The sequence below is a fragment of the Trifolium pratense genome, linkage group LG5, assembly GCF_020283565.1.
Source record: "Trifolium pratense cultivar HEN17-A07 linkage group LG5, ARS_RC_1.1, whole genome shotgun sequence".
Classification (NCBI taxonomy): domain Eukaryota; kingdom Viridiplantae; phylum Streptophyta; class Magnoliopsida; order Fabales; family Fabaceae; genus Trifolium; species Trifolium pratense.
Genome location: NC_060063.1, coordinates 37674104 through 37698425, shown reverse-complemented (window position 1 = coordinate 37698425; position 24322 = coordinate 37674104). Strand labels below are relative to the sequence as shown.

General features: G+C 37.2%; 2 protein-coding genes across 2 annotated transcripts; one reads left to right on the top strand and one right to left on the bottom strand.

The window, feature by feature from the left end:
* The first annotated feature begins 423 nt into the window (after nt 1–423).
* Nucleotides 424–753, top strand: LOC123886584. Its single transcript, XM_045935888.1, has one exon. The coding sequence runs from the start codon at nt 424–426 to the stop codon at nt 751–753; it is 330 nt and encodes a 109-aa protein (XP_045791844.1).
* A 21180-nt stretch (nt 754–21933) lies between these two features.
* Nucleotides 21934–23172, bottom strand: LOC123886583. Its single transcript, XM_045935886.1, has 3 exons — nt 22796–23172; nt 22424–22498; nt 21934–22261 (listed from the first exon to the last, which is right to left on the bottom strand). Exons 1-3 carry the CDS (start codon nt 23170–23172, stop codon nt 21934–21936), a joined length of 780 nt encoding a protein of 259 aa, XP_045791842.1.
* Nucleotides 23173–24322: the final 1150 nt, after the last annotated feature.

Genomic DNA, 24322 nt, shown 5'->3' with positions numbered 1-24322 from the left:
CCTACACAATAATGGACATTCATTACATATTATTCATAACAAAAATAACTTTTTGGAACAAACTTAGAATACAAGAGATTTGTATTTTACGTTATTAGTTTCACGTATATAATCTTATTACATATTTGAAAGACAACGGTCCAATGCCTCCTACGGATCAAATGTGGGCAAGGCACTGTCAACTAAAAACATTAAGCTGGGAGTTTAAATATTTTCTTAAAATAGTTAGGTTAAGTTATTAATGAACTTAAACTTGTTCACATTGAACACATTGTTGGAGAAGATTATAGGGTTGAAGATGATGATAAGAATATTCAAGAAGGTATGAAGGTTGAAGATGTTAAGAAGGTGACATATTACCCCTATGCATAAATAGAATGTTCGCCCCCTTTTAATAAAGTTAAAAGAATGCATAACCGGAATATGGATTACGCTACTATAGGTAGAGTGGTTACGCTGTTATGGAGTATATGGCATAACCAGAATGATAAAATTTGGAATGATAATCTTAGAAGTCCAAACCAAATTGGTCGGGCTGCGTTTGATCATTGGAACAAGTGGTTTGCAGTCCATAAGTTGCGAAGTAACGATGATAATGATGTTCCGCTTGTCAACACCAATCGGTGGGAAAAGCCTCGTATAGGATGGTTAAAGTGCAATGTAGATGCAGCATTTTTTGTCGGTGCAAGTAGGACCGCGATGGGTGCTTGTTTTCGTAATAATTCTGGTGAGTTTATGTCTGGAATTATGTAGTGGCAGGAACTGACTTTATCAACAGAGGAGGGTGAAGCATGGGCATTATTGCAAGCTATGAATGAAGCTAAGAGTAGTGGTTTTGAAAGTGTAACGACCCAAATTTATTATTCACTATTTAAGTGTTTAATTATTTGGTGACGTGGTTTTTAAGTAAGATAATAACTTTATGTTATTTATCGAGAGTTTTAGTTAACGCGCGAGTTAGTGAGAGTTAACGCGAGTTGGGCCAAGCTATTGGGCTTGAGGCCCAATGGGCCTTGTGGACTTGTGAGGGGGCGCCATATAGCCTAAGAGGGAGAGAGAACATTTCATTTCTCATGTTCTTGTGAGAGTGAAGAGAGAAGGGAGAGCAAGAGGAGAGCTAGGAGGATCATCGTGAGTTCGTCGATCCAAGGTAAGAGAGTAGTTTTCATATTCGTGGGTGATACGAGGAAGGGGAGAATGTCGATTTCTCCTCACCCGAACTTCCTCCACCCCATTTTCGTTTTAGTTTTGGATGGATTTTCTTAATGGAAATCGATTCTAAGGTTCATAACATGCTTAATATGCTTTTAACATGATGTATGAACGAATCTAATGGATAAAAACGGGATTTATAGAGGATTAAACTCAAGAACATTGTGTTCTTGATTGTTTTGAGTAAAAGTGCTAAACCTTTACTTTTTCGTAGTAAAAATGGTAGATCGGTGAAATGAACCGTCCTTTTGTGTTTAGATATGTTTGTTGCACTTGAATACAAACTCATTTGGGGTTTATAACATGAAAAATGGGATTTTTGGGTGATTTGGAGTGAAAAACGTGAGTTTTGAGCATTCTTGACAGGAGCTGTTCGCTACAGCTCGCTACAGCTCGCCACGAGCATGAGTTCCACTGGTGTGGTTCGCTACAGCTCGCTAAGCCTTCGCTCAGCGAACAGGGCAGGTTCGCTACGGCTCGCTAAGCCCTCGCTCAGCCACCGTGACAGCACAACACTTTGCTGTTTTGAAATTTGAATGGCTTTGAGGGTTCTAATATGTTATATTATGTATTTTACCCAGTTTTTCACGTAGATTCCGATTCCGGAGTTTGTTTTATGATAAAATGTATGATTAATACACTTTACTTATATTTTTAGTATTGTGTTAAAAATGTGAGTAAATGCATGGTATGTGTTGATGATTGTTGATGATGTTTGTTTAAATATCAAAGAAGTATATTAAGGTGTTAATCAACTTAATAAAGAAGGATATTAGAATTATGTTATTCTAATAAAGCCGTATGTTAAGGTATAGTGTTATCTTAATAAAGACGAAATGTTGGATAGTGTTCCACATTTATAAATGACGAGCTTAATGCTAAATGTGATTGTTGATGTGAGAATATTCATGAAAACATACATGCATTCATGAATTGTTGTTGTATATTGGATATTCCAATAAAGACGGATATCGGATTATATTTATCCGATAAAGACGAATATTAGAGGTGAGATACTCTAATAAAGACGATGGTACCACATGCATTAGATATGTTTAGGGGACATAGCATGAAGATTGTGGCATTAGATTGCATTAGGATATGTGTACATTATTTGATATTTGATATGTGACACATATGTTTGGAGTTTGTGATAATTGTCTATGTGTGTTAGACTTGATGTATGTGTTGATTGTCCGATGATTTTTAAATGTAATTGGCTTCAATATCTTGTGAATTATGATTGATATTTGGTTATAACCTTTCGTCGCTTATAATTGAATGAGATTAATGATGTATGCTTATAAATGAAGTGTGAGAACAATTAGGTTATAACTCCTAATTAGATGTGATAAATGAAGTATATGCATGATATATGAATATGCATGAATGATGGTGATGTATATGTATAATGTATGATTATGCATGTTTTTATGAAGAAGTGTTTAAGTACCATTTACTTACACTTGTATATTTTGAGTATGTTGTCTAACTCTCTTTTATGTGTTATGTGCTGGACCGTTGGGGGTCCAGATTTACAGGTTTTGTGGTATTCGATGTCGAGTCATCGGTGAAGCTCTGCTCTGATTGTGACACGGGAAAAGGGGTTTTATATTGTATATAGAGTCTCCTTATCTAGGTTGTTTTGTATAATCAATAAATATATTATTTGATTCAAAGATTTGTATAAACAAGCATTTTACTAATTAACTACATTAGTGTTATTTTGATTGAAGAGTGTAATGCTCGAACCATGACTTTTATAATAATAAACTTTTTTTTTTTTTTTGAAAAAGCTAAAATGAGATATATATTAACACAACCTCCTCAGCACAAGGTATGCCAAGATAGACTACCAAAGTTTACAATGAGTCCATGAAAGAAATACAACAGTCAAATCATACAAGACTCAAACATAACAAGGGACTAGACCACCAACTATGGTAGTTTGAAACTAGAGTAACACTCGTCGTCTTCAACCACCGATAAGAAAACAGCTTGATCTTGTCCAACAACTGAGAGATAGTACTGGTTGAGCCTGTAAACAATCTGTGATTTCTTTCCGTCCATATAACCCACACGCTAGCGAGCCAAATAAGCTGCAAAAAAGATCGACGTGCTCGAGATCCTCCAGCTAAATAAGTGAACTGAACGAAGTGATCCCGAATAGTAGTAGAACTCGTCAGTGGAACGCCAGTCCAAGAGCAAACTAAAGCCCAAAGAGAACCAAAACAGCTACACGAAATGAATAGGTGATGTGCTGACTCTGCCTCCCCACATCCAGAAATACATAAATGTGCTGCAAAAGATAAAATGCCTCGAGAGACCAGGTTTGACTTAGTGGGCAACCTGTCCCGCAATAAACGCCACGCAAATATGGAGACCTTCAATGGGACCTGAGAATGCCAAATGAGGTTCTCCGCATCATCCACAGTAACTGAATCAAAAGTAGTCAAAAGCTCATAAGCTCCCCGAACAGTGTAACCTGTATCAAGATCTGGCTGCCACTGCCATCTATCTGTAATCTGTGCCTGCAGTGAAATGTTAGAAAGTAAAGTCTGACACTCCCCCAACATCTCCTCCTCCCACACCCTCAACTGCCTCCGCCACACCCACGCTGCCCCATCTAACCCCCACCCTAACGTGAACATCTCGGCCACCGTAAACGACTTAGTCTCTGATAAGACATACAGACGACCAAATCGCTCACACAACGGAGTCTCATCCAACCAAGGATCTGTCCAAAAAAGAGTATCAGAGCCGTCCCCGACCCACCTAACCACATGCTCCCCAAACCACCTGCCCCTTGGCTCACCAAACCCTCCCTAATCCTCGCAATCTCTCGCCACCATAAAGACCCTCGCCGCCCTCCATCTCGCAGTCTCCCTCCCTCCACCCGATACCTAGCTGCCAACACCCGAAACCACAACCCCTCTCGATCCACTAACATCCTCCAACACCATTTACCTAATAGTGCCAAGTTAAACTCCCTCAACTGCCTGACCCCCAAACCTCCATGCTCCTTACGTAAACAAATAGTTTTCCAATTAATCCAAGCGGTTTTCCTAATATCCTCACACCCCCCCCCCCCCCAAAAAAAAATTTATTAAAAGAGATTCAATAGAGGAAATGATACCTGAAGGAGATTTGAAAAAGGAGAGAGCATAGACAGGTAGAGATGTCAAGACAGATTTTAGCAAAACCAGACGACCACCAAAGGAAAGAAAACGACTCTTCCACCCAGATAATCGAGTTTTTAAACGATCCAACACCGGTTCCCAAAAGCTCAGACGCCGTGAATCACCCCCAATAGGCAGCCCCAGATAAACGAAAGGAATCTTTCCCACTCTACAACAGAGAGCAGACGCAGCTTCGCCTAACCAGGATTCAGGAATGTTCACCCCCACCAGCATACTCTTGTTAAAATTAACCTTCAGACCAGACATAGTCTCAAACAACACTAAACCAGCTCGCAATGCCCTTACATTACCCCAACTTTTCCCCCCAAGAAGCAGCGTATCATCCGCAAACTGAAGATGCGACACCGAAATAGTTAGTTTCCCCAATTTTATACCCCTCAAATAAGTTACGTGCTACCAAAGATTCCATCAACACATTCAGACCCTCAGCAGCCAAAAGAAAAAGGAAAGGAGATAAAGGATCTCCTTGTCTAAGGCCTCGCTCCATGGGGAACTCATCAGTTGGGCTACCATTGACAAGAACAGATGCTGTGGCTATACCCACACATTCTTTAATCCACTTCCGCCATAAAGTTGGAAACGTCATTCTCTCCATTACTTTGTCCAAATAGCCCCAATCTACCGAATCATATGCTTTCTCAAAATCCACCTTGAAAAGCATGAGTTCCTTTTTAGACTTCTGAGCCTCATCCACAATCTCGTTAGCGATAAGAATACCATCCAAAATCTGCCTATCCTTAACAAAAGCCGTTTGAGTCTCAGAAATCACACTACCAATAACAAGCCTCAACCTGTTCGCTAGAACCTTCGCCAAAATTTTATAAAGGCTTCAAACTAACGATATCGGCCTAAAATCATTCAACCGTTGGGGGCTATCCACCTTTGGAATCAACGCGATGAAAGTAGAATTGATACCTTTAGACAATTTACCATTCCGATGGAAATCTGAAATAAAGCGCATAACATCTCCCCGAAGCTCAGCCCAAAAATCTTTAATGAAACCAAAATTTATCCCGTCAGGCCCGGGACTCTTCAAACTATCACAATCCCACACAGCAGATTTCACCTCAAGTTCCGTAAACGGTATGATGAGGCTACAACTCTCTAGACGATTCAACCTTTTAAACTGAAGATTGTCCACCCCCGGCCTCTCCACATCAGAAGACTTAAAGTGGGACGCAAAATGAGAAAACACAGCATGCCGAATAGGACTGACTCCCTCCAAAGTAACCCCTCCCACCTGAATTGCGGAGATAGCATTTTGATACACCTAAAAATATGCTATTTATTTAGTTAATTTACTATTATATTTTATATGTTTTTATTTCGATTCCGAAGTTTTATTATATAAATAGTTACTTATTTCTCATATTTTAAATAAACAGATAAAAAGTGTACGAGTTGAAGAAAGGAGCGAAAACAGACCGAAAAGGAGCAAGAATGGACAAAAATGGGCCACACAAGTGCAGCCAAGCCACACAAGTGCAGCCCAAGCCACGAGCCAGCCAAGCCCACAAGGAAAACAAGATGGCGCCCGCCAGCAAGGAGCAAATGGCGCCCGCCAGCTTGCACCAAGTGGCCCTCGCCACTTCCTTCTCATCATGGCCGTCCATCAGATCAAACGGTGACGCGCTATTCAACTAAAAGTCCCACATCGGCCAGATTATGTCTTTTCCTCCTTGTATTTTAGTATAAATAGGCTAGTTCTCTTCACTCAAAAATATAACACTTGACTTGGAGAATTGAGAACTAGGCTTAGTACCACAAGGTTTTCTTCTCTAAAGTTGAGAGTTTAGTATTATTTTATTCTCCGTTGAGAATAAAATAAGTTTTTTTTATTTCCTACCGTTACGCTGTCGGAATCCGTACTCGAGATTTCTTTTTATTTCAGGTTCTTATTTTATTTTATGGTCTTATTTATTTCTTGTCTTTATTTTATTGCTTTTATTTTATGCTTTTAATTTTAGTTTTTATTTTTATTATGTCTTTTTATTTATTTGCTTATTTTATTTTTATGTCTTTAGTTTTAGTTATGTCTAGCTAAATTTAGCGTTGCTAGGATGTGTAGTTAGTAGCTAATAGGGGTTCGGTAGTTAATTCGTGCTTAATAGTTTTCAACCACCAGTTTTAAATAAATACGTTTTCAAATAATTTGTCACGAGAGTGAGGATTGTTTTAAAGGCAATAAACCAACATTGACGAGAGTTGAGGTTTAGGGTCGGATAGTTAAAACTGACCGTTAGTTCTAAAGTCCGCGAGAGCTATTTAGGATTAATGAGTTTAATATTGATTTTCAAAGGTACTTATATAGGTAAGTGAGTGTGTGAGAGCTGAGCATTTATTTTATCTAAGTATAACGCTAGTCAAGATTTGCGAGAGCTGAGATTAGTGTTTTTAAATCAAATATAATTCTTGAAAACTGGCAACTGTTTTATTTTCTTAAGCAGTTTTTAATTAAACGTTGACTATAATTCGTCACGAGAGTGAGAATTAATTAAAGTAAAAATCAATAGAGCGAGAGCGTGAGATTTCTACTAGATAGTAAAAACTGAACATTAAATCTAATTCGCAACGAGAGTTGGGATTAGAGTTAATTAAATTATATTGTTTTTCAAAGAGTATTTTATTAGCGGGTGTGAGGACGAGAGTTAAGCACCACCTTTATAATTTATAATACTAGTCAAGATTTGCGAGAGCTGAGATTGGTATTTTTAAAACAATATAGTTTCGAAAATTTAACAGTTAAGCCTAGCGCGAATTAAGCATTGAACCCTCTGAAGCAACTAATAGCACGTCCTAGCAATATTTTATTTACATATAAAAAAAAAATCTAAAAAATATTTATTTTTCTTATTTTAATTATTCAATTATTCAAAACCCTTTTAATCATTAGCCTTAGATTTACAAAGCAACACTAGAATACGGTAGGTCGATTATTGGTCCTTTGGGTTCGATATCTTTTAAAACTACACGACACGACTGTATACTTGCGGTCATTGTCGCGTCACACGATCACATTTCGTCGACGACGCCCCGCCAGGACCGAATGAAAGAACTTAGAGTTAGCATCCCCCTCCTTGAGCCACATCATCCGAGATTGTTGCCAACTAATACTTGTATGCAAACGCGACAGCGAATGAATATCCGCAGTGACCCCATGAAGCTTAGCTAACTCAACTTCAGACAAATCTTCCTCTTCCCCCTTTTGATCTAAAACCGACACCCGATCTTTCAAAGACTCAATTCTGCTTGGCAAATTCTGAACATGAGCACTGTGCCAATCTTTCAAAGCCACCTTGATCATTTTGAGTTTTTCCTTAAGAACGTATCCACCCCAGCCATCAACTTGAAATGAATTCCACTTCTCTTTCACAAACAATTTGTAACCAGGAACATCTTTCCAACACTTAAGCATCCTTGAAGGACGCGGTCCCCAATCTTCCTCATTCGCAGAGAGGACTAAAGGGCAATGATCAGACAACCCTCGCAAATTGGCCACCTGCTTACAATTGGGCCAAGTCAAACACCACTCCTCAGAGAGCAAAAACCTATCCAGGCGGCTCATCGACAAACCATCCCCTCGGAACCACGTAAACTTGCGGCCGACCAGAGGTAGGTCAACTAAGTTATTGTCCTCAATAAAACGATTAAAAAGAATGTGATCCCCGCTACGCTGACTTCCCCTAACAGAGTGTCGCGCATCAACGTGTCTAACAGCATTAAAATCCCCACAGACACACACCCTCTCCCTCCCTGATGCTTGAATCCGATTCGATAAGGAAGCCCACAGAACTTGCTTAGCCCCATCATCACATGGCGCGTACACGTTCGCCAGTAGAAACTCTTCACCAGACTTAACAAAACGACCCCTGCACCATAATACGTGTTCTCGACTCTCAATCGACCAGACCTCCACCTCAGTAGTATCCCATAACGTTAGTAGACCCCCTGATGCCCCGACCGAAGAGAGAAAAGAAAAAGCATGAGGCGAATTGCCCCAGAGGGTCGAACCCAGGAACACATCACAAGATTGTAACTTAGTCTCCTGAAGACACAGAATAAAAGGTTTCAAATCACCGACTAACTTATGCACCTCCTTCCTCTTCTCAAACCCACCCAAGCCTCTAATATTCCAAGAAATAATCTTCATGAAACACACACCCCCTCGCGACAAAGACTAACCAGACCTAGCACACCGACTCATGGCGTGCTCCTCCCCCCTGCTGCGAACACGAGCTCTCCTTCTTACCTTTCCCCACTCTAGATAACACACGGAACATGTTCACATTATCTCCGTTAAACTTAACCCCGATAGCCTTCCCAATCCCCCAAACATCATCCACCGCCATCTGTGCGGTTCCTTGCATTGCCACCCAATTCTGCCAATCTTTATTCACGGAAGCGGATGATGACGACTCTTCAGAAGAAGCACGACGTCTCACTGAACATGACCTATTAACCGCGTCTCCGCCTCGACGACGCCACACATTCTTTTTTAGGACATTTAGAACCTCCCTACGATCATTTCTTGGCATCCTAGCTAACTTCTTGATACTATGGAACGGATGACGAAACGGCCCTCCTTCTTTGCTTTTCCTAGGGTCACTTTGTCTACCCTTCTGCTACCTTCCTCCAAGATGAATCCCCATCCTCACTCTCTTACGTGCTGCAAAAATCACTCCGGCATTTCCATGGTTTTGATCATGTAACCATTCCAAGCTCCACGGCCCAGAAATGATAGAGCGACCCGCCTTTGGAGGGCAAGAATTAGAGCGCTTGCACCGAGACAAAATACCGGCATCACGTTCGGGAGTAGTACCCTCTTTAAAAGGACTATTACTCTTTTGAAACTCCAACTTTTGAGTACAAGCATTCGTCCTTAAGGCATGATCTTCAGGCTCTCCTAACAGAGATATTCTTCTGTGGTCACGTGACTAAATAATTTGGATTTGGTCACACTCACAATAGTGAAATAATTATTTAATTAAAAAATAATTAAATAATATTTTCTTTTTAAATTATTAAATGATTTTATATAGTTTTGTGAGTGTGACCAAATCCAATTTATTTGATCACGTGACCACATAAGAGTATCTCTAACAAACCCTTACTAAAGATAGAATCCCCACTCGCACTGGTTGGGTTAGAATTAGTCACTACTCGTACAGCCTCCTCCTCGAATTATTTTCCGCCGCGTATTTTGAAAAAGATTTATCATGGTAGAATTTTATTAAATAATGGGTTTGGGTGTTACAGAAAGCGTCCAATTTGAAAGTGACTCTCAAGTATTGGTTGATGCTATTCGTACCAAACGGCGAGGCAACTCAGAGTTTCTTTCAATCGTTAATGAAATTATTCTTGTTATGTTATCATGTGTGAACTTTGAAGTTAAGTTTATTAGGAGACAAGTGAATTCGGTTGCTCACACTTTAGATAGAGCGACCAATTTTTGGACTAGTTTCCATAGATTTGAGATTATTTCCTCATGTATTGAACTTTTGATAATTAATGAAATACAGTAAATTTGTTTGATTAAAAAAAAAAATGCATCACAAACATTTCAACCTATAATATAGTATAATAATATTTTATTTCCTTACAAATTCACTAAGACACTTGTTAGCTTAATTACATTTCTTAGTAATTCTTACCCGTAAACAATATATGATGTAAAATAATATGTGATGTAAATATCTGTTGTGTTGTGTCGTGTTTCAAGTTCCCTTGGTTTTTTTATAAGCAAAAATTGAATTATAACGAGTACAAGGGGTACTTAACTTACAATTCTTATAACAACCATTACATGCTAATAATGCATTTTAATGAATCCTTATACCAATCTGAAAAAACACAAGAAGATTTACTAGCTATTTTACCAATAAACCAAAACCATGAAATATAAATAATCTTGTCCTCTAAGGCTTTCCAATTAATAGTTTCTCCTCTAAAAACCACATTGTTACGCGCACGCCATATACACCAAGTGGTGGTCAACCAAATAACGTGACGAGCTTTTTCATATTTCTCATTTTTCAATAAAGCTCCAAAAGAGGAAAAATGTTTCCACCCGTCATCAAAAGAGATGAAATCCACAATCATCTATTTGAAAATCCGCTTCCACAACTTTTGAGAAAAAGAGCAATTAAAGAGCACATGAGATAATTCCTCTTGTTCTTCAAAACAAAAAATGCAACATTGCTCATGCGGATTAACAAGGATAGATTTTCTTGCCAGTTGCAAGAAAGAAAAAAAATAGAGAAGTGTTATAAATTGGAGAGTTATTATGTCGATTTTTTTTAGGCCAAATACATTAGGCTCTTTTGCGTTGTAATAATTAGGTTCTTTAAATTTTTAAGTAATAAATAAATCTTTTAAGTTGTTAACTTGTTGCACGGTTACCCTTCCAATCATCTTATGTTTACAAAAAACGATATATATTACGTGACCGTTAATTTTAATATTAACTATGATGAATTTGGGATTCAATTTGACGTGAACCGTGACGCTAGAAAGTTGGGGGCCAATCGAATTTGTTAGCTAAATTTTTTTTACCACCGTTTAAGATGATTTAATCTCCATATCAAGAAACTAGTAAGGACACAAAATCTCAACCGAATTCTTTCATCCATACGCAAGACTCATAAATCAAACTTCTTTTCTTTTTTGACGCATGAATCAGATTTCTAATCACTCTTAAGGAGCCTAAAACTCTTATAACTTGAATCAATTCACTGTTAGTATAACTCGTAATCTTTTAATTAAATCATTTCTCTTCTAGTATTCAATAATATTCTAAACCATATAATTCATATGTTGATTAGCAATATTCAATTAATTCATCTCGATTTTTCTCTTCTTTTCTTATATCTTTTAGTCAATAATATTCTGAACCACATTTTTCACACGTGGGTTAGCAATATTCATTTAATCCTTCTCGATTTTTCTTCCTTGATTATCATTTTCCTTGGGTTAAACTAATCCACCTTTTCGTGTAAATAATGATACGTCTGAATTGAGAATATAATATTCTAGTTCGATGGTTGCAATTCGCAAGTGCATCTGATTCTTCAATTATTGTTTACCTTTCTATTTCAAACTTTTGATTAATTAGAATTAGGATAAACACGTTATTTGAACTTAAATTTAGTTGATAAAAAAGTTGCATTATTATATGTATACGAGTGTGAAATTTAAATTTTAAACATTTCACTCTTTTATGTTAAGAGTGAAATCATCATCATCATCATCATCATCATCATCATCATATATATATATATATATATATATATATATATATATATATATATATATATATATATATATATATATATATATATATATATATATATATATATATATATATATATATATATAAATCTAATAAAAGAAGATGCTATAGAATTTGCCTATTAACCCCTTTTTTACTATTAACCCCTTTTATATGTTTTTATTTTTTGACACTTAATGAAATTAAGGGGTGATGACGTATCGTCACACTCTCTAATTCATGCCTATTTGAGTAACATTAGATGCATTTTAGTAATTTTTAAGCAATAAATTCAAGAGAAATCTACTCGGAAGCAGGATTACTTGTTCAGCAAGAAAGCAGGAAAAGATGCAGGAAAATATTTTTTTAACTACGCTGGGGGCGTAGCCCATCACGCGCTGCGTGATGGAGGTCTCAGAGAGCCAAGTTTTTCACTTTGATTACGCGCGGCGTGATGTCTATCACGCGCGGTGGGAAGCTTTGATCAAAATAGGATTGCTCTCTTAATAGTATCACGCGCGGCGTAGCACCAATCACGCGCGGCGTGATGAAAGGAAAGCTAACTACGCTGGGGGCGTGAAGCTATCACGCGCGGCGTAAAGGATGCAGAGTTGCAGACCAGAGACCTCAGTTTTGATCACGCGCCGCGTGAAACCGTTACATGCGCGGCGTAGTCAGGAGATTTGCAACCACGCGCGGCGTGGTAGATCTGGCGCGCGGCGTGGTTGCGTTTATTATATATAGAAATCTCATTTTCTGGTGCAGGGGTTCGAAAATTCTGCTACTGTTCATCTGCATTCTGATTTTCTGAGCATTCATTCCGTTGGATCCTGAACTTCATTGGATAGCTTCGAGCATCTCAGCAGCATGGATTCTCAAGCCATGAAGTTGAAGCTAGGAGGCGAACGAAGCAACATGAGGAGCTAAGCTTCTTGTGGAGGTAGGATCTAGGATAGCTTAGGATGTAGATTGATTGATTGTAATCTGCTATATGTGTATGAACTCACTCTTGTAATAGTATTCGTTTAATGCAAATCTGAATTTAATGGCTTACGATTCTTCATTAGCGTTGTAATGGATCTAGATTTAAGTCACGTATGAGAATATTGATTTAATTTTTGAACTGAATTGCATTAAGCACTTGAGTGTTTCCGGTCGAGAGATTGAAACATAGAGTGTAGCGAACGATCAACGCGCTTTCAAATCATTCGTTGTAGGTAGCTTACATCCGAGAGATCGGAGGAGTATCGACAACGAATAGGGTGGATTTTGACAAGAGATTGCGGTTCACCATATTGTTGATCCAGTTGTGAATACTTGAGTGATTTCATATTGTATGGTAGATTGCATGTGATTAAGCTATAAACTAGGTGATTCCGATGATTCTACCTCGCTTTTCCACTTATTGAATTAGCACATTTTTCTTACCGTCAAATTACTCAACCAAACCCCCAATCTATGTTTTCTTATTGCATGATGTTTATAGAAACTATTATACTTGTTTAGTCGCGCAATCCCTGTGGATCGACAACTCTTTTTATTACTACGTGGCGAATTCGTACACTTGCGAATAGTTCATCAAGGGGTACAATTGTCAATTTACAATATCTTAAGTTAATAAAATATCAAAGTAATCAATTACACTTATATATATTTAGGGACAATATTATTAATTTTTAAGGAGACCTATATTTCTACGCATATATTTCTTTTTTTTTTTGGTACATTCTACACATATATTTCTACTCCTATTTTAATATAGACGTGCCTACTTTTTTTTATAATATTTATGCGGACCTATATTTCTACATATATTAATACATGTTTCTATTTTTTTATAATTTCTATAGGGACTCATTTTATTACGTGTGCCTAATTTTTTTTATAATTTCTATCGGGGCCAATATTTCTACTCATATATTAATGCGCATCGCTATTATTTTATAATTTATACGGGAATATTTCTTCGGGGACATATATTTCTACTAATATATTAATATGTATACTTTTTTTTTAAATAATTTCTACTGGGAGCTATAGTTCTACTCATATATTAATACGAGTTTTCAAACATATTATTACAAGTAATCTTTCATCATGCTAGGTAGTTATAAACAACGTCGCTTCAAAAATAGTTATAAACAGCGTCAACCCTATGAATTATAGTCTACAAATTTTAACTCGTGTCAAATATTGTATTTTACAAATTTATAATGAGCTTTAATTAAATTTTTTCTATATTATATTTATAGTCATATATTAATATGTGTGTCTATTATTTTATAATTTCTACGGGGAGCTATATTTTTACTCATATATTAATATGCATGCCTATTTTTTTTATAATTTCTACGACGACGTAATAGTTCTATTCATATGTTAATACGAGTTTTCGAGCATATTATCACAAGTAATCTTACATCATTCTAAGTTGATATAAAATGCGCCAACCATATGAATTATAGTTACAAATTTTAACTTCTATCAAATATTGTATTTTAAAAATAAATAATGAGCTTTAATTAATAGTTTTTTTATATATATATTTCTACTCATATATTAAGATTCGTACATGTCTAATTTTTTATAATTTCTACCCAGACCTATATTTCTAATCATATATAATACGCTTGTCTACTTTTAATTTATATAATTTCTATGCGGGCCTATATTTCTTTTTTTTTACGCGGACCTATAATTCCACCTTAAAGGTAGAATTTATATAGGGATCAATATCTGCTCATATATTAATACGCGTACACATTTTTTTATAATTTTTATGTAAAATTATATTTCTACTCATATATATAAATACGCGTGCCTATGTTTTTTTTTAAAATTTCTACTGGGACCACTATTTTTACTCATATACAAGTGTATATTTTGTAAGACACATCTATAAAAAAATTGCTACTATTAAAATGAGAAATATCGTTAAAGCATCCCAACAAGTTCAATGTAATTTATGTATGAACAAGTTGTCACTGATAAATGTTGCAATTATAACTATTATACACGGGACAAAAATCTTGCACTAGCGAGTAATTTTATAATAAACTAATTTCGAACTATACAAAATTTGGCTAAAATTAAATTATATAATGTAACATTAATCATTATTTCTATTTACAAAAATATCACACTATGGTATAAAAAAATGCGGCAACGCCGCGACCCATGCATACACACGGGTATTGTACTGGTTCTAATTATACTATTAAGCTACTTAAAAAAATTAAGATAAACATTTTGCGCCTCTTTTCCCAATCGATTATAATTAATTATTATCCAAACTTCTTATTATTAGATAAATCCAGTGACTTATCAAATATATCAATTTAACTTTGACTTGTTTTTGTTTATCAATTGTATCGTTTTATAATGAGTTTATATGGGATATGGGATAAACGCAGTAACCGCAACCCGTTCGATCTAAAAGTAATGGTTGAGATAAAAAAAACAGTTAATTTTATTAAAGGTAAAGTTAACATGTGCATTTAAGGCACTTGTTAAACAGTAATAGTATTTTTTTTTTTGAAGAATCCAAAATGAGATATATTAACACAAACAACCTCCTCAGCACAAGACGTACCGAGGTAGACTATAACAGTTTACAAAAGAGTCAAAAAGATACAAACATAATCAAATCATACAAGACCCAAACACAATAAAGGACTAGACCACCAGCTATGGTAATTTGAAGCTAACGTGATACTCGTTGTCTTCAACCACCGAAAAGAGAAAGGCTTAATCTTGTCCAACAAAAGTTGAGGTGTGCCTGTTGAGCCTTTGAACAAACGATGATTTCTTTCTGTCCATATCACCCATACACAAGTAAGCCAAATAAGCTGCAAAAAGGACCGACGCGCTCGAGATCCACCTGCTGAAGCTATAAACTGGACAAAATGATCACGCAAAGCAGTGAAATCCACCAAAGAAATGTCAATCCACGCGCGAACTAAGTCCCAAACAGATCCAGTAATACTACAAGAGAGAAATAAATGATGGGCCGATTCGGCCGCTCCACATCCAAAAACACAAGTGCCAGCTGTAGAAGACAAAACACCCCGAGTAACCAGGTTTACTCTCGTGGGTAACCTATCGCGCAATAAACGTCACGCAAAGATGGAAACCTTCAAAAGAACCTGAGAGTGCCAAAATAAGGTTTTCTGCATCATCCAAACTCACAGAGGTATGAGAAGTCAAAAGCTGATAAACTCCCCCAACAGTGTAGCCTGTGTCAGGGTCTGGGCGCCACTAGCACCTATCAATAGTCTGATCCTGCAGAAAAATGTCAAAAAGTAAAGACTGACACTCTCCCAACATCTCCTCCTCCCACGCCCTCAATTGCCTTCGCCACTCCCACGCCTCCCCATCTGCCCCCCACCCTAGATGAAACATCTCTGCCACCGTGCGCGATTTAGTCTCGGCAAACTCAAACAGGCGCCCAAACCGCTCCCGCAATGAAGACCCATCCAGCCAGGGATTGGTCCAGAAAAGAGTATCTGACCCGTCCCCCACCCGCCTTAAAACATGCTCCCCAAACCAGCTGCCTCCTGACTCACCATCACCCTCCTAATACGCGCTATCTCCCTCCACCACACTGATCTGCTCCGACCTCCAACCCGAAGTCTACCTCCCTCCACCCCATACCGAGCCGCCAACACCCTAAACCACAACCCCTCTCTGTCCATTAGCATCCTCCAACACCACTTACCCAGCAGAGCCAGGTTGAACTCACGCAATTGTCTAACCCCCAAACTTCTTACGCAAACAAATAGATTTCCAACTAACCCAAGGGATTTTCCTAGAATCCTCACAACCCCCCTCCCCAAAAAAAAAAATTTAATGAAAAGAGATTCAATAGAGGAAATAATACCTAAGGGAGCTTTGAAGAATGAAAGAGCATAGACAGGTAAAGAAGTCAAGACAGACTTTAACAGAACCAAACGACCACCAAAAGACAAAAATCGGCTCTTCCACCTGTTTACACTGATTTTTGGTAAACAACCGCTAGTTTAAATTAATTACTTGAGAGATCAACTAGTAAATCTCGGGACAATTGTTCATGCATTTTGTTAAAGGAAATTTGGAAGTTTATCTTTAAAGGCATCCTTATTTTATAAAAGAACAATATGTTTAATTTCTGAAACATATGTTAAATGTAATTAAAGCAAGTTCACTCGAACGAGGGAACTAATGAAAAGCAGAATTTATAAATGCTTTAGAAAGTAAAAACTTATGAAAAGTAAATTTGCATTTAGAATGTAAAAGTTACAAAGAAAATGTAAAGGTTCACCGATTCATACATCTTTCTCGAGTAACTCGTTTCTCGCCTTAACATGGATACTTTGAGTGTTTGAGATTTTGTGTAAATGAATTGTGACCCCTACTTCGACTATACATACTTCTATTTATAGAAAACTAAGCAACGTCTACCCTAACGTTAAACTACTAAACTTCAGCCACGCGTCCTTTTGCATTTGAAATGAACCAAGGCCTTTAAACCGTTGTAACCGTCGAAGTCGAATCACACTTAAATGATAAAAAATGCTCTAAGTCCACAATTCCTGACTACTTCGATTTATTGACTTCTATCGAAAGATTCTTCAGTCTCGAGCTATGAAGCTTTTCCATTAGAATTCTCTTGTTCTTGAAGACATTACCCTTAACCTTCATTTAAACGATGAGAGAAAGAATCTCTCTTGTTTTTGAAGACATTAAAAACTAAGGCTACTTAAAGCCATTTTAACAGGTCTTTATAGCCATAAATGTCTTTGGAACTGAAGATTATAACATATTTTATCTTGAGTTAAAATATGGGATAACAAATTGCCCCCAAAAATGCCTATTTCGATTTGAATGATTCGAATGAAATAAGAGATTGGCATTTTTCAAAGTGCTTCCATTTCCAGACGTCATCCCTTTATTTCGATTTGATGATGTCATGGCATTTAAAAAGATAACCGTTCCTCTTTTTACAAAACTGTCACGTTCTGCGCCATTTCTGAGTAGTGGGACACGCGTCAGTTTGAGAAGTTGAATCGGAATAGACAAAAAGCGCTTTTTCAGCATTTATTCCTTTTTTAATTAAATTTTGTCTTAATCCAAGAATGCCTATAAATAGAGCTTTGTCACTTCAGTTGAAACTTTTCCAACTTCTTCCATAGCTTCTCACGCTCCAGAAATCTCTCAAAATCTCTCTCCCAATCTTGAAACAACAAAGATCCAAAACGATTCTCAACTCACCGGATCTTTGATTACCTTCTTCAGTTCGTATCTTTCAAGATCTCAGATCTACATCTTTTCATCCTTTTTCCCAAGAACTTTCATGGCGTCTTAATCCAACAAGATTCAAGTCCCTTTCGCTGGAAAATGGAGTGACTTCTCCATTGCTGATGATGGAACGAAGTACGTTCCGGAACCCAAAGGTAGCAAAGAACATCGAGAAATCTGGGAAAGTCAGGTAATGATTCCCTTTGCTATTGATAAAAATGTTTATGCTTTTGGTGGTCCGATTCCAGATGATATGAACTTGACTAGGGAAGTAGATGAGATATTTCCATGTCTCGAAACTTGCGAACCCAGAATCTTTGACAGCAAACCCTATAATTTTGAGTATATGCTGACAAATTATAAACCCTTTCGATCCCATCCTTATTACGGAAATAGCCTTTACCTTACTTGGCTCGATCGAATAGAACAATCCTTTGGTAAATTCTGGAAAGATTACGGAATCTTCGAGTTAATACAATTTTCTAGGATAGGGCCCAAATACCAACCTGAAATGCTCATTGCTGCGATGCATTTCTTTGAAAAATCTACCAACACCTTTCACTTCAAAAGTGGTATGATGACACCCACCCTGTTCGATGTGTCAGCTATCACAGGGTTAAGACCCACTGGCAAAACTTACAGCCCTAATGATGTTAGTGATAACATCACCTTGAACTACAAAGAAAACGCCTTTTCTGCCTATATCCTCAAACATTCAGGACCTGAGAATGAAGAAGTCTCAGATGAGGAACATGTGGCCTTTCTCACTCTATGGCTATCCCATTATGTATTTTGCTCTCGATCTCTCCAAATTGCTAGGAAATTTATACCCATGGCTGTGCAAATACATGAAGGATGCCATTTTGCCTTAGGACGCCTTCTGCTGGCAACCTTGTATGAGTCGATTGGGGAAGTTTGTGATAACCTGAAAGGTTTAGTTCCTGCTAAGTCAAAATCGAAGAAAGCCGCCACAGATGGATGCTTTCAAGCTGCTGGGCCAATGTGGCTATTACAATTGTGGTTAAATGCCACCTTTGAAAAAGAGCTTGGTTTGTTCATTCCCACTGAACATCATGCTTCGATAGCTAAAAGGAAAGTCGAAGGCACTCGCTTGATAAGGCTTCAACCTAATCCCCTCGAACAAAACTCTCAACAGCTTTTCATGAAGTACATGAAAATTTTCTTAGCCATCGACCAATTCAAGCCTGAGCACGCTCCATTTGTGAAGAGAACTATCGGTCCCTCTTGGTTTGTCAAAGAGATACCAGTGTTGAATCCTAATGCTGAGGAGGAAATAAATGAAACCTGGACAGCATACTTAGATCCTACCATTCTGTCTATTCGAATTGGTACCTTATCTTCTGAATATGCATTAATTGGGTATCAACCGAATTTGGTCTCTAGACAGTTTGGCTTTTCGCAGCTTCGACCAAAGAGCATGTATATAAGAAAGAAGAACATCGTGCTTGGGACTACTGTGACTTCTACTTTGTATGAAAGGTACATGAAGATTAGTCGTGATAATGTTTATGGCTTCGAGCCATTTGACTTCAACCTTTCCTACTACTGTACACAAGAGTTTGCCAACTGGTGGAGGCGCTATTTCGACAGCAAACACCTAGGAGATGCAGTGCTTATCTCGAGGTTGGAGAGTGGGTTTACTCGACCTCAGATAAAGAGAATCGAACAGCAAGTCAAGACTACAGGTAACTTGTCTTTGTATATGCACTTTCTTTTGCCAAATATTCTCACATTGTTTCGATTTAACCTTTTGCTTATGTTTCCTAGTTACCAAGAAACAAGCTGCAGAAACTGTTAAGACAGTTAAAGAAAAACCAACACCAAAGGCAGTTGAATCTGAAGAGCCTTCTAAGGTACATACCGAATCGAAACTTGATTTTCCTTTGAAAATAAGTTAAAGTTTTATTTTTTTTTAAACTACTTCTTTTAGGCACGTAAAAGACCAACCAACACCCCTTCTACTGAGACTGGCCCATCGAAGAAGCCAAAACCTAACACAATAGTCGTCAGTGATGAAGAAGAGGTATAAATTTTTCTACTTTATTTTCAAAGTTCCTCCCAACTCAAATCCATTAATTCAAATGTTTCTTATCTCGACTTCTATTCGCAGGAAGAAGAAGAAGAACAAAGTTTCCAGAGAAAGAGGAGCCAGCCTCCTGTAATTATTGAAACAAATATCCCAGAAACTACTTCTGATGATTGTTTTACTGAAGAGAAGGAAAAGAAGATGAAAGAAAAGAAAGAAAAGAAGGAAAGGAAAGAAAAGAGGAAAGAGGAAAAGAAGAAAGAAGGAAAGAAAAGTTCAGAGGATCGAACCCGGGATAAAAAGAATAAAAAGTCCAAGTCCTCAAGTGATCCCTCTGCAACCAACCTTAAAACTCCTTCGATCTCGAGTGAACAACAAGAGCCTACCCCTGAAGCTGAAGTTCAAGAAGATGTTGCTATGCCTGATGCTACACTCAATGAATCGGACAACATGCCCCAGCAAGACATCAATCCAGAGGTACTTGTACTACTTTACTTACATTTTCTTATTTATAATAAGTAAAGTTATATTCCCTCATATTCGATTCTGTTTTTTAGGACATCATATCGAACAGGTCTAGTGGTGATACTCTCAAAGATAGTGAGACCACTATTTCTGAAAAAATCATACCAGAGCCTAGTCAAGATCAACCAGAGCATCCTAAATCTGCAGAAACTGATAACAAGACCTCCCCTTTCAAAGAATGGAACGAAAATGCAACAGTCGAGGTTGATGCTAATGAAACTTCCTCAGAGGAAGAAGATTTTGATTCTGAAGCCATGAAGGAAGCAGAAGCTGGTGGGTCAGAATTGCTGCCTGAAACCTCGACATCGAAACTGTCAGCCAGCCTAGGGCTTGCTGAAGAAGAATTCATTTCCTTGCAAATCCATGATCCCGAAGCTGCTCTAAAACTTCTGATTTCTAAAACGACTACTGATCCTGTGAGTTCGAGTGGACCCAGCAATTCGACTGCTTCAGATTCAGAAATCAATTCTTCGGTTCGACAAGACTCTCTGATTTCGAAGCTATATACTGACTTCATCAATGGAGACATTTTGGCATCAGTTGAGGAGCACCCTGCTAATGCTTTCAAGCATAAGTCTTTTTTGAACAAGTTGCACAATCCTCAAACTGATCTCGAAACCTTGGGGAAAGTCATTCAGCTCGAATCTATCTTGGACCAGTTTGCTACCACAGTGCAAAGCTTGAAACGTAATTCTCAAAAACTTGTTGGTCAGCAGGCTGCCTACGATGCGTTATTCGAGAAGGCCATGGCTGCTCAATCGAAAGTTGACCAAATGAAAGCGCAAGTTCAACAACCAGGCCTTGGGATTCAAGAATGTACCAACAATATTTCCAAATGGGAGGCAGAAATAGATTCTCTTCGAGCTGAGATTGCTGATCGAGAGAAAAAGATTCTCGAAGAGAAAGCAAAGCGTACAAAGATTGAAGAAGCTGTTGCTGCTACCACTCAAGAATCTATCCGCGAAGCTGCGAAGGAAGGTATTACTCACTTCAGTGCTGCCACTGTGATCAAAGAAGAGATCAAATCTCTCGAAGATGCAATCAAGATCCAGACTGTCGAAGTTGGCCTTATTAAGGACCATTATGCTGATTTCAAATCCAAGTGTTTGTCTTAGATTTTCTTTTGATGTTTTTAAATTCTCGAACAATTATCTGGTTTTATTTTTATTTGGTTTGTACCTTTGACAATTGCCTTTTATGGCACTTTTACTTTGTTTATGCCATTTCAATTTCGTTTCGAATATTTATTCTGTGCTAATATTAACTTCTAAAAGCGTTGGTTTATATTTTTTCAAATACTTACCATTTATATTCAATGTTCGCTTTTCTGAAGTCAATTCTTCGATTTCATATGCACCATTCGAAAATACTTGTATTATTTTAAAAGGTCCTTCCCAATTTGGAGACTATTTGCCTAAAATTCTATCTTTTTTGTCCATAGGCAAAATAACTTTCCAAACTAAATTCCCCACTTCAAAGGTTTTTGATTTAACCTTCCTATTATAGGCCTTTGCTACTCTTTCTTTTTGTCTACTTAAAGTATCAAGCGCTCTTAGCCTTTCTTCGTCTAAATCAACCAATTCATCAAACATCATACTCCAATAGTGATCAGTTGGTATCTCCATTTGCCTTTGAATTCTGATAGATTGCAAATAAATTTCTACTGGTAACACGGCATCATGACCATATGTTAATCGAAATGGAGTAGAGTTTGTTGATTCTTTGGGGGAATTTCTACATGCCCACAAGACCTGATTTAAAGTCTTGTTCCAATTTCTTGGCTTTTAAGCAATATGCTTTCTGATTAATCCAATAATAATTTTATCGGCAGCTTCTACTTGACCATTTGCTTGTGCGTAATAAGGCGTCGAAGTCAAAAGTTTAAACCCTGTTTGCCTGGCGAATTCTTGCATCTTTCGACCAGTAAACACTGAACCTTGATCAGTTGTGATAGTTTCAGGAATTCCAAACCTATAAATAATGTGGTTTTGGATAAAGCTTATAACTTCTTCTTGGTCAACATTGGGCAGGGGTATAGCTTCGATCCATTTGGTAAAATAATCAACACCAACTATTATGTATTTTTGATTTTTTGATGATGCTGGTTTTATTTCACCAATTAAATCCAATGCCCAACCTCTAAATGGCCAAGGTTTTATTATCGAATGTAATTCACTTGCAGGTACATGTTGGATTCCTGCATGTTTTTGACATTCTTGACAACCTTTAGCAAAATCTATGCAATCTTTTAACATAGATGGCCAATACATGCCTTGTCGAACTAAAAGCCATTTCATCTTATGGCCTGATTGGTGAGAACCGCAAGCCCCACTATGAACATCAGATATTGCTATGTAGGCCTCATTCTCACTAAGGCATTTCAACAGTACTCCTTCGAGGGTCTTTTTAAACAATTCAATACCAATGATCACATAATTTGATGCCCTATATTTGATCTTTCGAGGAGCACTCCCGATTGGATTTTCCAAATATTCTACAATTGGTTTTCTCCAATCACCATCTACTAAATTGTCAATGACAAAAATTTGGAATTCGTCATAATTCATTTCTTTGTCAGTGCTATTTATGTCATTTGGTGACATCTCTGCCCCCACAAGTTTTGGCATTGACAATTCCAATTGCATTGGCTCATTAGAAATCAATTTTTCTTTGATTTCTATTAATTATTCTAGCTTTTCTTTGGACACTTTGTATCCTGAAGCAATCTGGGCTAAGTCATTTGCTTCTTGATTTTCTATTCGAGGAACATGTTCTATGTCAATCGAATCGAAACGTTTTAGTAACGCATTTGCTATGACAAAATAACGAATCAAATGCTCTTTGATACATTTGTACTCTTTTGTCAGTTGTTTCAAAACTAGTTCTGAATCACCTTTTATTTTAATGTCTTTTGCCCCCAGGCTTAATAATATTTCTAATCCTGCTATCAAAGCCTCATATTCAGCTTCATTGTTCGAACAAATACCATTAATCCTGTATTTGAACTTAGTAGGAATTTTTTGTGGGGAAATTATCAAAATACCTATTCCAGTACCATGTTGATGTTTAGACCCATCAAAATACAAAATCCATGGTTCTAGAGCAATGTAATTTTGAGGTGATTCGATTGCTGAATGATCAACAATAAAGTCAGCCACTATTTGGCCTTTAATTGCTTTCAAAGGTTTGTATGAAAGTGAATATTCAGAAAGAGCTAAGGCCCATCGCCCAATTCGACTATGTAAAATTGGTTTTAGCAACATATGTTTGACAACATCATAATGAGAATAAACATAAACATCAATAGGCTTTATATAATGCTTCAATTTCATACACGGAAAGTATAAACAAAGACAAAGCTTTTCAATACTACTATATCTAGTTTCAACATCATTAAGGACTCTACTTAGATAATAAATGGCCTTTTCTTCGCCATTTTCGTCCTCTTGGGCTAACATACTACCTAATGTGGTATCAGATGCTGAAATATACAACTTCATAAACTTATTTCTAATTGGTGGCATCAGAGTTGGAGGATTAGACAAGTATCTTTTGATTGCATCGAATGCTTCTTGCTGATCCTGGCCCCAAGTAAAAATATCCTCTTTCTTGAGTCGAAGCAATGGTGAAAAAGCTTGAGCTTTACCACTTAGATTCGAAATGAATCTTCTCAGAAAGTTGATCTTTCCTAACAAGGATTGAAGTTGCTTCTTGTTTGTTGGAGGGTTAGTCTCCAAAATAGCTTTTGTCTTGTTTTGGTTTATCTCAATGCCTTTTTTGTGCACCACAAACCCA

Bases quoted from the DNA above. Each gene is read 5' to 3' on its own strand.
- LOC123886584 (XM_045935888.1), top strand. From the start codon at position 424: ATGGATTACGCTACTATAGGTAGAGTGGTTACGCTGTTATGGAGTATA.
- LOC123886583 (XM_045935886.1), bottom strand. From the start codon at position 23,172: ATGCAATTGGAATTGTCAATGCCAAAACTTGTGGGGGCAGAGATGTCA. The intron at 22,499-22,795 runs GTATTGGCCATC...CATTATTTATAG, and splicing joins CTTTTAGTTCGACAAGGCAT to GTTTGGAATTCCTGAAACTA. The intron at 22,262-22,423 runs GCAAACAGGGTT...GTGGGCATGTAG, and splicing joins AAGATGCAAGAATTCGCCAG to AAATTCCCCCAAAGAATCAA.